This window comes from Rhinatrema bivittatum, chromosome 8 (assembly GCF_901001135.1).
Source record: "Rhinatrema bivittatum chromosome 8, aRhiBiv1.1, whole genome shotgun sequence".
NCBI classification, from domain to species: domain Eukaryota; kingdom Metazoa; phylum Chordata; class Amphibia; order Gymnophiona; family Rhinatrematidae; genus Rhinatrema; species Rhinatrema bivittatum.
Genome location: NC_042622.1, coordinates 61,645,505 through 61,657,563, shown reverse-complemented (window position 1 = coordinate 61,657,563; position 12,059 = coordinate 61,645,505). Strand labels below are relative to the sequence as shown.

Below are 12,059 nucleotides of genomic sequence, written 5' to 3'. Positions count from 1 at the left end.
AGGCTTAGTGCAAAGGACTCTTGAAGATATGCAGTGTAGACCTCTTTCTTTTTTGAGACTAGAAAGTAGTTTTGTACGTTTTAACTGGGGAATATACCCCATCAACATTTAAGGTAACAAGTTTCACACAATCACTAGGCATGTTTCATAGTACTTAAACTCTTAAGTAGCCCCATTAGGAGCTGATAGTATAAATGCATAGTCTTGCACCCCTCAGCTAGGTGCGAAACTAAGATAAACAGAAACCAATTGTTAGTATACTTAAATGAGCGCGTCTGACCAGTCATACAAGTACTGTAATTTTGTACCTCACACATACAACAATTCCATACAACATGCACACTACCACACATATCATCCTCTTTCATTCTCTCCAGTACTTCAGAAATTAGAAACAAACCCCACTCATAATTAGGGTATTTCCTCAAAACTCCAACACCCACCCTATACAGAAACCCGATAACAAGGAATAAAATGGCCCCAAGGGACCATCACACTCCGGCTTGCATCAGTTGCAAGAACCGGAGAGGGCGCCCATAGTGAACCCCCATAGAACACTATGGCAACATATATTTTAAGTTGGTGCACCGTACTGTTTTAGGAGACATAGAAAAGAATATCAGAAGCTTATGGAAATAAATGACATTTCTATCCTCCTCTCGAGGGGGAAAAAAAAAGAACCGGGAAAAGTGCATTTTGTCTATAGCACATAATGAACCGTATAATTGCAGTCAGTTTCACAGGGTCTTATCTGGTATCGAAGACTATATCTCCCCAGGCTTATTGTTCTTGTGAATGAGAAACCACTATAACCATGAAACTTGTATAGTTTAAAGAATAGTGGATCCAGCGTGACCAAGGGCACAGCCTTCTACGTCGCAGGGAGAGCATCCAGGAAACGTTGATCTTGCTCCTTGTCAGCCAGAAAGAGAACCTTCCCGTCGTGTTGTATCCTTAGTTTTGCAGGGTAAAGGTCCGCAAAACAAATGACATGTTTGTGGAGTTCGGTTCGCGTCGAAGAAAGTTCTTTGTGCTGCGCTGCCACTTGTGCTGAGAAATCATTAAATAAGAGAATTTTCGTACCTTCAAATTCTAGCGGGCCTGTCGCACGGAAGGCATTCATAAGTTTTGTTTTTTTACGCCCAGTTTGGTATTCGCGCCATTACCGGCCACGGACAATTAAAGTTCTCCTTAATTGGGCCTACCCACAAGTAAAGAAGGCGCATGTCAAGGCCCAATTGAGTCGGCAGCCAAGATTAAAAAAGGCATAAAGCGTGATGTCCTTTACTGATTCAGGTAAGCCTATTACCTTTGTTATTTCTTCTGTTTTGGCTCTCCTGATCCTCAAGGCTTTCCAGCGGGCTCACGTTTTCTTTTTGCAATGCAATAATTTTAGCATCCATTGGTGCTGCGTGGTCCTTTCTTGCGGAGACCCATTGTTCAACTTCGGTTAAACGATGAGAATGGGAGTCCAGGCCCTCCTTAATTTAATCTATGGTAGATTGAATTTTAAAGAGGCGATTTTCAAGTGCAGCAGATACACTTTTAGAGATAGAATGGGCCAGCTCTTCGTTCAGCAGTGCGGCTCCCTTTTCCGCAGCAGCGATTGGGGGAGGAGACCCATTTTGTGGTTTAGCGTACGGTTCTTGCCACAGGTTCCTTTAGTAGTTTTTCCGAGCATAACCCATTTCTTTTTGATGACAAAAGAGTCCATTCGATAGTATAAAGAGTCCTTGTCAAGAGAAGTTGTGTAAAGGATTGGGAAAACTGAAAGTACGTTCGTTATAGCAGGGGGGTTCATGGAGCCCAGCACAACCACGTCTCTTCAGGTTGCCTCCATGACCGGAAGTCCATTACTGCCCTTCTTAAAACTTTGTATTGCACCAAAGAGGGCTTATTCCTGGAGTTTATAAGATGTAATATGTATAGGCAACATATCAAGATGCACTTGAAGATTCTTTTTAATCAGGCCAGTGGCATCCAATACAACTGGCATTCCTGTGATAGTGTCACATAGAAACATAGAAATGACGGCAGAAGAAGACCAAACGGCCCATCCAGTCTGCCCAGCAAGCTTCACACATTTTTTCTCTCATACTTATCTGTTTCTTTTAGCTCTTGGTTCTATTTCCCTTCCTCCCCCACCATTAATGTAGAGAGCAGTGATGGAGCTGCATCCAAGTGAAATATCAAGCTTGATTAGTTAGGGGGTAGTAGGGGTAGTAACCGCCGCAATAAGCAAGCTACACCCATGCTTGTTTGTTTTAACCCAGACTGTTATACAGCCCTTATTGGTTGTTTTTCTTCTCCCCTGCCGTTGAAGCAGAGAGCTATGCTGGATATGCATCTAAAGTGAAGTATCAGGCACATTTGGTTTGGGGTAGTAACCGCCGTAACAAGCCAGCTACTCCCCGCTTTGTGAGTGTGAATCCTTTTTTCTTCTCCCCTGCCGTTGAAGCTATGCTGGGTATGCGTGAAGTATCAGTTTTTCTTCTCCCCTGCCGTTGGAGCAGAGAGCTATGCTGGATATGCATCTAAAGTGAAGTATCAGGCACATTTGGTTTGAGGTAGTAACCGCCGTAACAAGCCAGCTACTCCCAGCTTTGTGAGTGCAAATCCTTTTTTCCACATTTCCTCTTGCTGTTGAAGCTTAGAGTGATGTTGGAGTCACAGTAACCATGTGTATGTTTATTGAATAAGGGTATTGTGTCCAGGCAGTAGCCATCATTCTGGCGAGTCACCCACTCTTCATTGGCGGCCTCTTGACTTTATGGATCCACAGTGTTTATCCCACGCACCTTTGAAGTCCTTCACAGTTCTGGTCTTCACCACTTCCTCCGGAAGGGCATTCCAGGCATCCACCACCCTCTCCGTGAAGAAATACTTCCTGACATTGGTTCTGAATCTTCCTCCCTGGAGCTTCAAATCGTGACCCCTGGTTCTGCTGATTTTTTTCTTATGGTAAAGGTTTGTCGTTGCCTTTGGATCATTAAAACCTTTCAAGTATCTGAAAGTCTGTATCATATCTCCTCTGCTCCTCCTTTCCTCCAGGGTGTACATATTTAGATTCTTCAATCTCTCCTCGTACGTCATCCGATGAAGATCCTCCACCTTCCTGGTCGCCCTTCTCTGTACCGCTTCCATCTTGTCTTTGTCTTTTTGTAGATACGGTCTCCAGAACTGAACACAGTACTCCAGGTGAGGCCTCACCAAGGACCTGTACAAGGGAATAATCACTTCCCTTTTCTTACTTGATATTCCTCTCTCTATGCAGCCCAGCATTCTTCTGGCTTTTGCTATCGCCTTGTCGCATTGTTTCGCAGACTTCATATCATTAGACACTATCACCCCAAGGTCCCTCTCCTGCTCCGTGCACATCAGCCTTTCCCCCCCCATCGAATACAGTTCATTCGGATTTCCACTCCCCATATGCATGACTTTTTGCACTTCTTGGCATTGAATCTCAGCTGCCATATCTTCGACCACTCTTCCAGTTTCCTTAGATCCCGTCTCATTCTCTCCACTCCTTCCGGCGTGTCCACTCTGTTGCAGATCTTAGTCAAGAGAATGTTAATGGTATAAGTCACATGGCTTATACCATTAACATAAATATTCGTCTCTTGGTTCCATCAGATTTTCTGCAGTTCATAAAGGGGCTGGTTTTACTAAGCGCTGCTATAACCTGCATTTAATGGTAGGTTTAAACACTGCTAAGATTACAACAAATGGGGCCTATATTCTAAAGCGCGTTAACACATGTTTTCATAGTAGCACGTGCTAGTAAATCAGCACCTTGGCATAGTTTGCTTTGGTCTGGAAAGTCCTGTGACACTGGTCTTTTCCTGTTGTCTTGGATGCAGGGAAGGATGCTACTTATTTCATCTAAAATAGAATGTAATATGAGAAGGTAACTTACTGGGTAACAGATTCAGTCTCAGTCAGATGCACACTGGCACACGTACACTTGTAGTGTTAGGAACCCTGGTTTTTGTTATGTTTTACCTGTATTTTTTGATACTTTTCCCCCTAGGATATGATTTTTATTCTTTACAAAATATAGGATGTTGGAGAAAGTTTATGTAGAAGAGGTAAACCTCTGTATTTACAATAACTCTCCAATAAAAGGATAGTAGTTCACAAAATTTAGAATACAGGGAAAAAGTATGAATATCTCAGATGAGTTTTAAAACTAGAATTATCAGATTAGTATTTTTAGAGAACCGTGCCTCCAAAAGAAACCCTATTGCTTTCTGAGGGAAATAGTTAGTTTGCAGACTGGGTGCTCCTTTCTGAAAGTCCCACTCAACAGTCCAGAGCACCACAGATGATAAGGGAAAAGTTAACTGAAGCAGCTGGCGAAGCAATGCACCAAAATGTGCCTTCAAAGTTACCCACCCACACGTGTGTGCACTTTACCAGGGTTCTGTCATGATGCAAGATAAGGCGGCCCCCCAAAACCAATGATCAAAGATAAAAAAAATCTAACCTAGATTCATCTGATCCAGCAAACTTTCGACCAGTATCAAACCTACCCTTCCTTTCAAAGATTATGGAAAGAGTCATCAACAAACAACTAACTGATTATTTAGATGATCATCAAATACTCTTCCCATCCCAATATGGGTTCAGAAAGTACCACAGCACAGAAACGCTTTTGATATCACTTTCTGAGGTGCTACTAAAAGCTTTAGATGCTGGCAAATCATACCTCATCGCCCTTCTTGATATATCAGCTGCTTTCGACACGGTAAACCACAACACCCTTATTACCCGTCTATCTGAAATAGGTATCTCGGGATCGGCTTTACTATGGTTTCAGTCATTCCTGAGCAATAGAACATACAGCGTTAGATGTGGACGAAGTGAATCCAAGCCAAGAAACCTCTCTCAAGGAGTCCCCCAAGGATCTTCTCTCTCCTCCACATTATTCAATGTTTACCTTACACCGCTATGCCGGTTACTCTCTAAATTGGGTCTTCAACACTTCATCTACGCAGATGATGTTCAAATACTCATACCTATAACCAGCACAATCACAAATGCACTGAGTACCTGGAAGGTAGCTTTATTAGAAATTAAAACAATCCTCACAGACAACCAATTGGCTATAAATACCAATAAAACTGAACTTCTCATAATTTCACCTCCAAAAAATACAATACTGATCAACTCTGATATTCCTCAAAACAACTCCACTATTTCACAACAAGTACGCAGCCTTGGTATCATCATTGACAGCAATCTCACGTTTAAAAAATTCATCGCGGATACGGTAAAAAACGGTTTCTTTAAGCTATACACGCTTAAACGTATTAAATCTCTATTATACCAATATGATTTCCGCACAGTCTTACAAGCAACTATTTTATCAAAGATTGATTACTGCAATGCTCTGTTACTGGGTCTACCTAAAGCCACCATTCAACCTTTGCAAATGCTGCAAAATGCAGCTGCCCGCATTATCACTGACACAAGCCGCCATGATCACATCACTCCAGCTCTTCAGTCTTTGCACTGGCTACCCGTGGCTTACAGGATAATTTATAAATCTATGTCGCTGATACACAAAGCCATTCAAAACAGAGAAATGCACTGGTTCACAGATCAACTACAATTCAAAACGTCTTCCCGCCCAACGAGATTCCAGAATTTAGCCAAACTAAATATCCCAGCACCCAATCTGACTAAACTTTCTAGTACAAAAGAACGATCTTTCATCATTGCTGGATCAACAATATGGAACACCATGCCCTCTGAATTACGCCAGGAACTCTGTCACAAAAAATTTAAACAAAACCTTAAAACCTGGCTATTTAAAAAAGCCTACTATCAATGATCTGAATCCTCAACTACTCTTCCTAACTGCCACAATCTCTCATATTTTGCTTATATTCTATTAATACAAAGTTATATACTATATTGTATTCGTTCAGTTACCATGTTATATTGTAAAGCGCAATGCTGAATTACTGTTTGAATGTAAACCGAGGTGATGTTATTTACGTACCCCGGTATAGAAAAATCTATAAATAAATAAATAAACCCTTCGTCTGCGGCTGCCTTCAGGCCCATCAGTAATGCAGCTCTGCTGGAAGAAAAGAAACTGCAGTGGCGCTATTTTGAGGGTGCACCTGCGGGGACTCCACCTTCTGCAGGCAGGATGCAAGAAGCTGCAGCGGTGGTGCTGTTTTGATGATGTGCCCATGGGGTTCCCATTGTGGGTCCTTAAGTGTGTGCCTTTCCAAATCCTTTCTAATCAATTGAATTTACCACAGTCAAGTTGGAGAAACAGCTCAAGGATGATCAATGGAAACAGGATGCATCTGAGCTCGACTTTTGAGTGTCTTAGCAAAGGGTCTGAATACTTATGTAAATGTGATATTTCAGGTTTTTATTTGCACACATTTCTACAAACCTGATTCTCTTTGTCATTATTGGATATTGTGTGTGGATTGAGAAGGAAAAGAAATATGCATATTGTCCATTTTAGAATAAGGCTGTAATGTAACAAAATGTGGAAAAAGTGAAGGGGTCTGAATACTTTCTGAATGCACTGTAGATAGCACATTAAACATATGTAGCTACTTTTCTTTGTTAAAAGCTTTTCTCTGCATCTAGCTAGGAAAATAGCACAGTTGGTTTCTAAGAGTAATTTTCAAAGGCATTTCCAAGGTTAAAACAGCCTTTTATAAAATTGTCTGCCCGATATGGGGGTAAATTTACATGCTTATGTCCTATTCTTGCATAAATTTACCCGGACTGTTCAGAGGTGTTCCTGGGAATGGTGCTGGGGAGGCGTTTCGGCTTATGCATATATTTCTGCATTTTCAAAAATTTGTGCATAAAATTCTCCCAAACATTTTTCCGTTCACATATTAGTAGATATAATTTATATGGGATGTTATAAAATGACCTTCTAAGAGGTCAGCATTCAGCACATTGGTCCAGCTAAGTTGGGGACAAACGACAGGATTTAAATATTTCTGTGCGCTGAATGACTCTGGGTTATCTGGCCAAGTAGTTAACTTGATTAAAGTGGAGGTGTTCTGAGCATGAAGGTAAACTACATGCCCAAGTCAGCTGGAAAACTTCAGGACTGCCTGATAGCAATCCTAAAGTTAGCCGGTTAAACTTATCTGGCTAACTTCCCAGTAGCTGACTATATTCAGTGACATGCCTATGGTGCTGAATAATCATCATAAGTTAGGCAGATAAGTTTATCCAGCTAACTTATTCGCTCTCCGCTGGGCTGACTATTGGCCTCAAAATCCTTAACCAGAATTCAAAATATTCACCAAATATGTAGTGCCCCTTTGTGCAGCCAGCTGAAACTGGATTTGTAATGCGTGTAATACAATTTTCAATCCTAAAATATAACATTTTTCAAAGATTTTCTAATCCATGCTCAACAGGGAGATCAGGCTTTATCATGCAGACATCAAAGTGTAGTCGGCACCATTTTGTATTCTGTCCCTGGTGAGGGAGACAGATTTGATATTTCTCCTGCTCCGAAGACATCACATTTCTGTGGGTTGGTGGGAGATCAGATATTTTCTCATCGTATTGTGTCTGGCTTTTTCACTAATATTACAAATTCCCTTCCCACTCTAAAATAAAAAATTTAAATTGGTAGGACAAGCTCCTGACTAGATCACAATAGCTTCATATATTCTGTGAACTAGCTCTTTTTGGATTCTTGCACCATTCAGGATTTAATGTAACAAATGACCGTAAACATAACTAAAACCTTGTGATATAAGAAGTAGGTATTGACAGACATTGTAACTAATGCAGATCTTGTTCAAATCACACTTTTTTTATTTTTTTTTATTTTCAGCCCCTTGGGCATTAGGCTGAACCTACTTAGCTGCCTGCAGAAGCTGATCCAAACTTCTTACTACACAATGAAGGTAAGACGAGCATGATGCTGAAAGCACAGAATCAAATAGATCAAAAAATTATTTTTAAAACTTATCTTGGCTTCTTCTTGGGCTTCTTGGTTATTACTTTACTGAATGTTCTGCACATTTTTTAAAGTGGAAATTTAGTTTGAAACCAGAATTCACCTTGTTAAAACAATTGCATCAATTAGCAATCATTGAATTTTGGCTTATTTTGTTTACTTTTTAATCCATGAGCTAGTTTCCTCCTAGTTCATGGTATATACTTCATATATCTATTCAGATTAAGGGGTGGGTACAGCTGGAGAGGATAAATTGCAGTTCCATCTATAATATGGATATTTATTTACAGATTTTTCTAAATGCCTATAGCAGAAATACTGTTCTAAGCAGTGAATAATGGATAAGCAAAACAATACATAATCATACAAAAAAGAAAAATAACACAAACAAAACATAATTTCCTAGTGTGTAGCAGGTGGACTCAGGACCAATGGGTATAGTGTACTCCTGCTAGCAGTTGGAGACGGATCAGATTTCAATTTGACGTCAGCCCCTAGTACATATACCCCTGCAGAAAGTGCAGCTCTTCAGTATTTTCCGTCTCCATAGCAGTTAGGGACTATCTGCACGCTATCAAGTGTTAGATCAAATTCAAAGAAGAAAACCTACCTGAAGACGAGCCCGCTCTCCTGCAGTGATACCCTCGGGTCCCTCCCCCAGTTGAGATTTCCCGAGGTGATTTCCGTGGTACCTTGGAGGTGAGCCTCTGTCCGGGCGGCCGAATCGCGGCGGGGACCATAGCCCCCAATCCTTCGGGCGCGCTGAGAGGCAGCAGTAGCACCCTCGAGCGCGGCGGTGAAGGTATTTGCACCTCTCCCCCCCGCAGCTGGAGACTGCCCGGGACGAAACCCGGGAAGGGCCAAAAACAAGGTACGGTAGAAATCTTCTACTTGAAATCTGGGTCTGCCAAGATCGAGAAGGAAGCACAGGTCACCGACCCAGGGACCAGTGCCACCGGGTTGATCCGCCCTAGGCCAAGGGCGCAGGGCCCCCCGGCTATTCCTCCAAGAGTCTACCCACGTGTGAGACCTCTCTGAGGGGGGTTGCCATATTGCCCATGTGCTCGCCGTCGCCATCTTGGCCTACTCGCCGCGCAGTTCGCCCCCGAGCGCACATCTCCGAGTCAGGCGCACAAAGCACTTGTGCGCATAGACTTAATCGCGCATAACTTGCACGCACAGAGCCGAGCGCATATCTATGGCACAGCCGCGCGCACAACTTACACGCCCATTTTAAGCGCACCAGATTGCATAAGATTTACGCGCCGACAGCCACTGCACCCCCAGGAACAGAAATTAAAGCGCAACGCCTCTGCCCAGCATGCCACATCAGAGCTGCACAAAGCGAGGAGGCCGATGCCCTGTGCGCGCAGTGCGAGGAGGCCCTGGGAGATCCAGCTCAGGGCCAGTCCCACCCAGGGCCGAGTTCTAGCTCCACAGGGGGCACCCCGGACCTAGCCCAGGGGACCCCGAAGGAACCAGCGCCCCTCGGCTTTGATCCAGCGTCCATATCATGGGTGGAGTTCTTCAAGGGGATTCACGCCTTTGTTCAAATGCAAACTGAACCTCTGGCTGACCAGCCACATGCTCCACCGGACTCACATGCCCCAGGCCCTTCAAGACCTAGGCACAGGCTCCCATTACCCAGCAGCCCCACCTATGGGGACTCTGACATCTGAGGAGGAAGCCGAACCCCTAGAAGAGGGGGAGCTCCCCCCCAGGGACAGAGCCTCACCGAACCATGAGACGCTTCTTCACAAAGGACGAGCTCCCGGACCTGGTCAATCAATGTCTGATGGAGCTCGCTATCCCGGGCCCAGGCACTTCAGGGGAACCTAAACCGAACCCGCTGCTGGAGGGTCTTCGACAGACTTCTCGCCACTTCCCTCTGTTACAAGCAGCACAACAGCTGATTGACCTGGAATGGAATGCTCCGGAGTCCGCATTCAAAAGGGGACGAGCCTTGGCAGCCCTGTGCCCCCTGGACCCAGCAACCAAAGATCTTCTTGCATGCCCAAGAGTGGATGCCATGGCCTGCGCGGTCTCTAAGCGCACCACTATCCCAGTGGAGGGAGGAGCTGCACTCAAGGATGCACATGACCGACGTCTGGAGTCCATCCTCAGTCATTTGACGTTGCCGCTATGTCTCCACAAATTGCGGCCTGTTGCACCATGGTGACACGTGCCTGCTTATCACAAACCAGGAACAAAACCCCGGGAGAAGACATGGAACCAGCAGTATCATTCCTAGCGGACGCTGCCTCCGACCTAGTGAACACAGCGGCCAGAGGAGTGTCATCTGCAGTGGCTGCCAGGAGGCAACTCTGGCTCCGAAGCTGGTCGGCCGACGCATCTTCCAAAACGCGCCTCACAAGGATGCCCTTCAAAGGATCCCTCCTGTTCGGCAGCGAACTAGAGAAACTGGCCGACAAATGGGGAGAGTCCCTACTGCCGCGACTACTGAAAGATAAGACGAAGAGAAACCAGCGTCCCTTCCCCAGGTCCTCCAGGGGCAGAAACTTGCAGTGCTTCAGTCCTTACAGGAGCAATTATCAAGCGCCCCGCCCTACGGGCAGGAACCAGCCCTTTTGCACCAAGCACAACAAGAGGGGAGTCAGCTCGGGTACGGGCCCCAGCCGCACCCCACAATGAGATTCAGCCGACCCATCCAAGGGAAGAAGCCATAGGGGGCAGAGTAGCCCTATTTTACCACAGATGGGTTGCAATAACCTCGGACAAGTGGGTCCTAGCCATCATTTGGGAGGGGTACTACCTGGATTTCCTACGAACCCCTCCGGACAAGTTCGTAGAGTCCCCCTGCCACGACCCCTCCAAGAGGGCGGCAGTGGAAGTTACACTGTCCAGACTATTGGCCCTCTAGGCCATAACCCCAGTGCCTCCACAGGAATTAAATACTGGCCGTTATTTCATTTATTTTATCGTTCCCAAGAAAGAGAGAACGTTCAGGCCCATCCTGGACCTCAAGTCGGTCAACCGCCACCTCAGGATCCCTCGCTTCCGCATGGAAACTCTACGATCCGTTATAAGGGCGATACAACCAGGAGAGTTTCTCACATCCCTGGATCTTGAGGAGGCCTACCTGCACATCCCCTTTAATCAGGAACATCAGCGCTACCTACGCTTCAAAGTCCTGAACCGTCACTACCAGTTCCGGGCACCACCCTTTGGGTTAGCCACAGCACCCCGGACGTTAGGTAAAAGTGGTGGTGGCAGCAACACTGAGGAAGGAAGGAATCCTCGTTCACCCTTACCTGGACGATTGACTGATCAGAGCAAAGTCGCCGGAGGAAAGCCGCTAAGCAACCAGCAGAGTCATAACTCTACTGGAAAGCCTAGGATGGGTAGTCAACACACACAAAAGTTCCCTACAGCTCTCACAGTCGCTGGAATACCTAGGAGTCCGATTCGACACCAAAGAGGACAAGGTCAGCCTGACCCCCACAAGGAGATCAAAATTGTGGAACCAACTGCAAACCTTGAACGATCCTCGTCCCACAGCATGGGACTACCTGCAAGTTCTCGGGCTGATGGCATCCACACTGGAAGTTGTGCCATGGGCGCGAGCCTCCATAAGGCCCCTACAGTGCTCACTCCTATCACGGTGGAGCCCACGGTCCCAGAACTACACCGTACATCTATCACCACCGTAACTGGGTCCAGGCAGAGTTCGGACCCAGTTACGGTGGTGGCTGCAGGCCAGCCACATGAGCCGGGGATCAAGACTATCCTCCCCATCCTGGACCCTACTCACCACAGATGCCAGTCTACGAGGATGGGGAGCACACTGCGAGGAGCTAACCGCCCAAGAGCAGTGGAACGCAGAAGAGGCGGGATGGAACATCAACCGCCTACAAGCGCGGGCAGTCAGGCTAGCCTGCCTGCAAGTTCGCTCACAGACTTCAAAACAAAGCGGTCAGAGTAATGTCGGACAACGCCACGACAGTAGCCTACATCAACCGGCAGGGGGGAACCAGAAGCCAACAGGTGTCCCTAGAAATAGACCCCCTGATTGCGTGGGCGGAAGCAAACCTCCAGGAAATCTCCGCCGTCCACATTGCTGGGAAAGACAACATCA

At 45.6% G+C, this 12,059-nt stretch overlaps 1 protein-coding gene across 1 annotated transcript in view; it reads left to right on the top strand.

The window, feature by feature from the left end:
- The window catches only part of SAMHD1 (SAM and HD domain containing deoxynucleoside triphosphate triphosphohydrolase 1), a 161,683-nt gene that overhangs the window by 35,668 nt on the left and 113,956 nt on the right, over window positions 1-12,059 (top strand). The window contains exon 3 of the mRNA XM_029611830.1: window positions 7,838-7,910. Coding sequence (XP_029467690.1) covers window positions 7,838-7,910 — 73 coding nt within the window. The remainder of the gene's footprint in view (window positions 1-7,837; window positions 7,911-12,059) is intronic.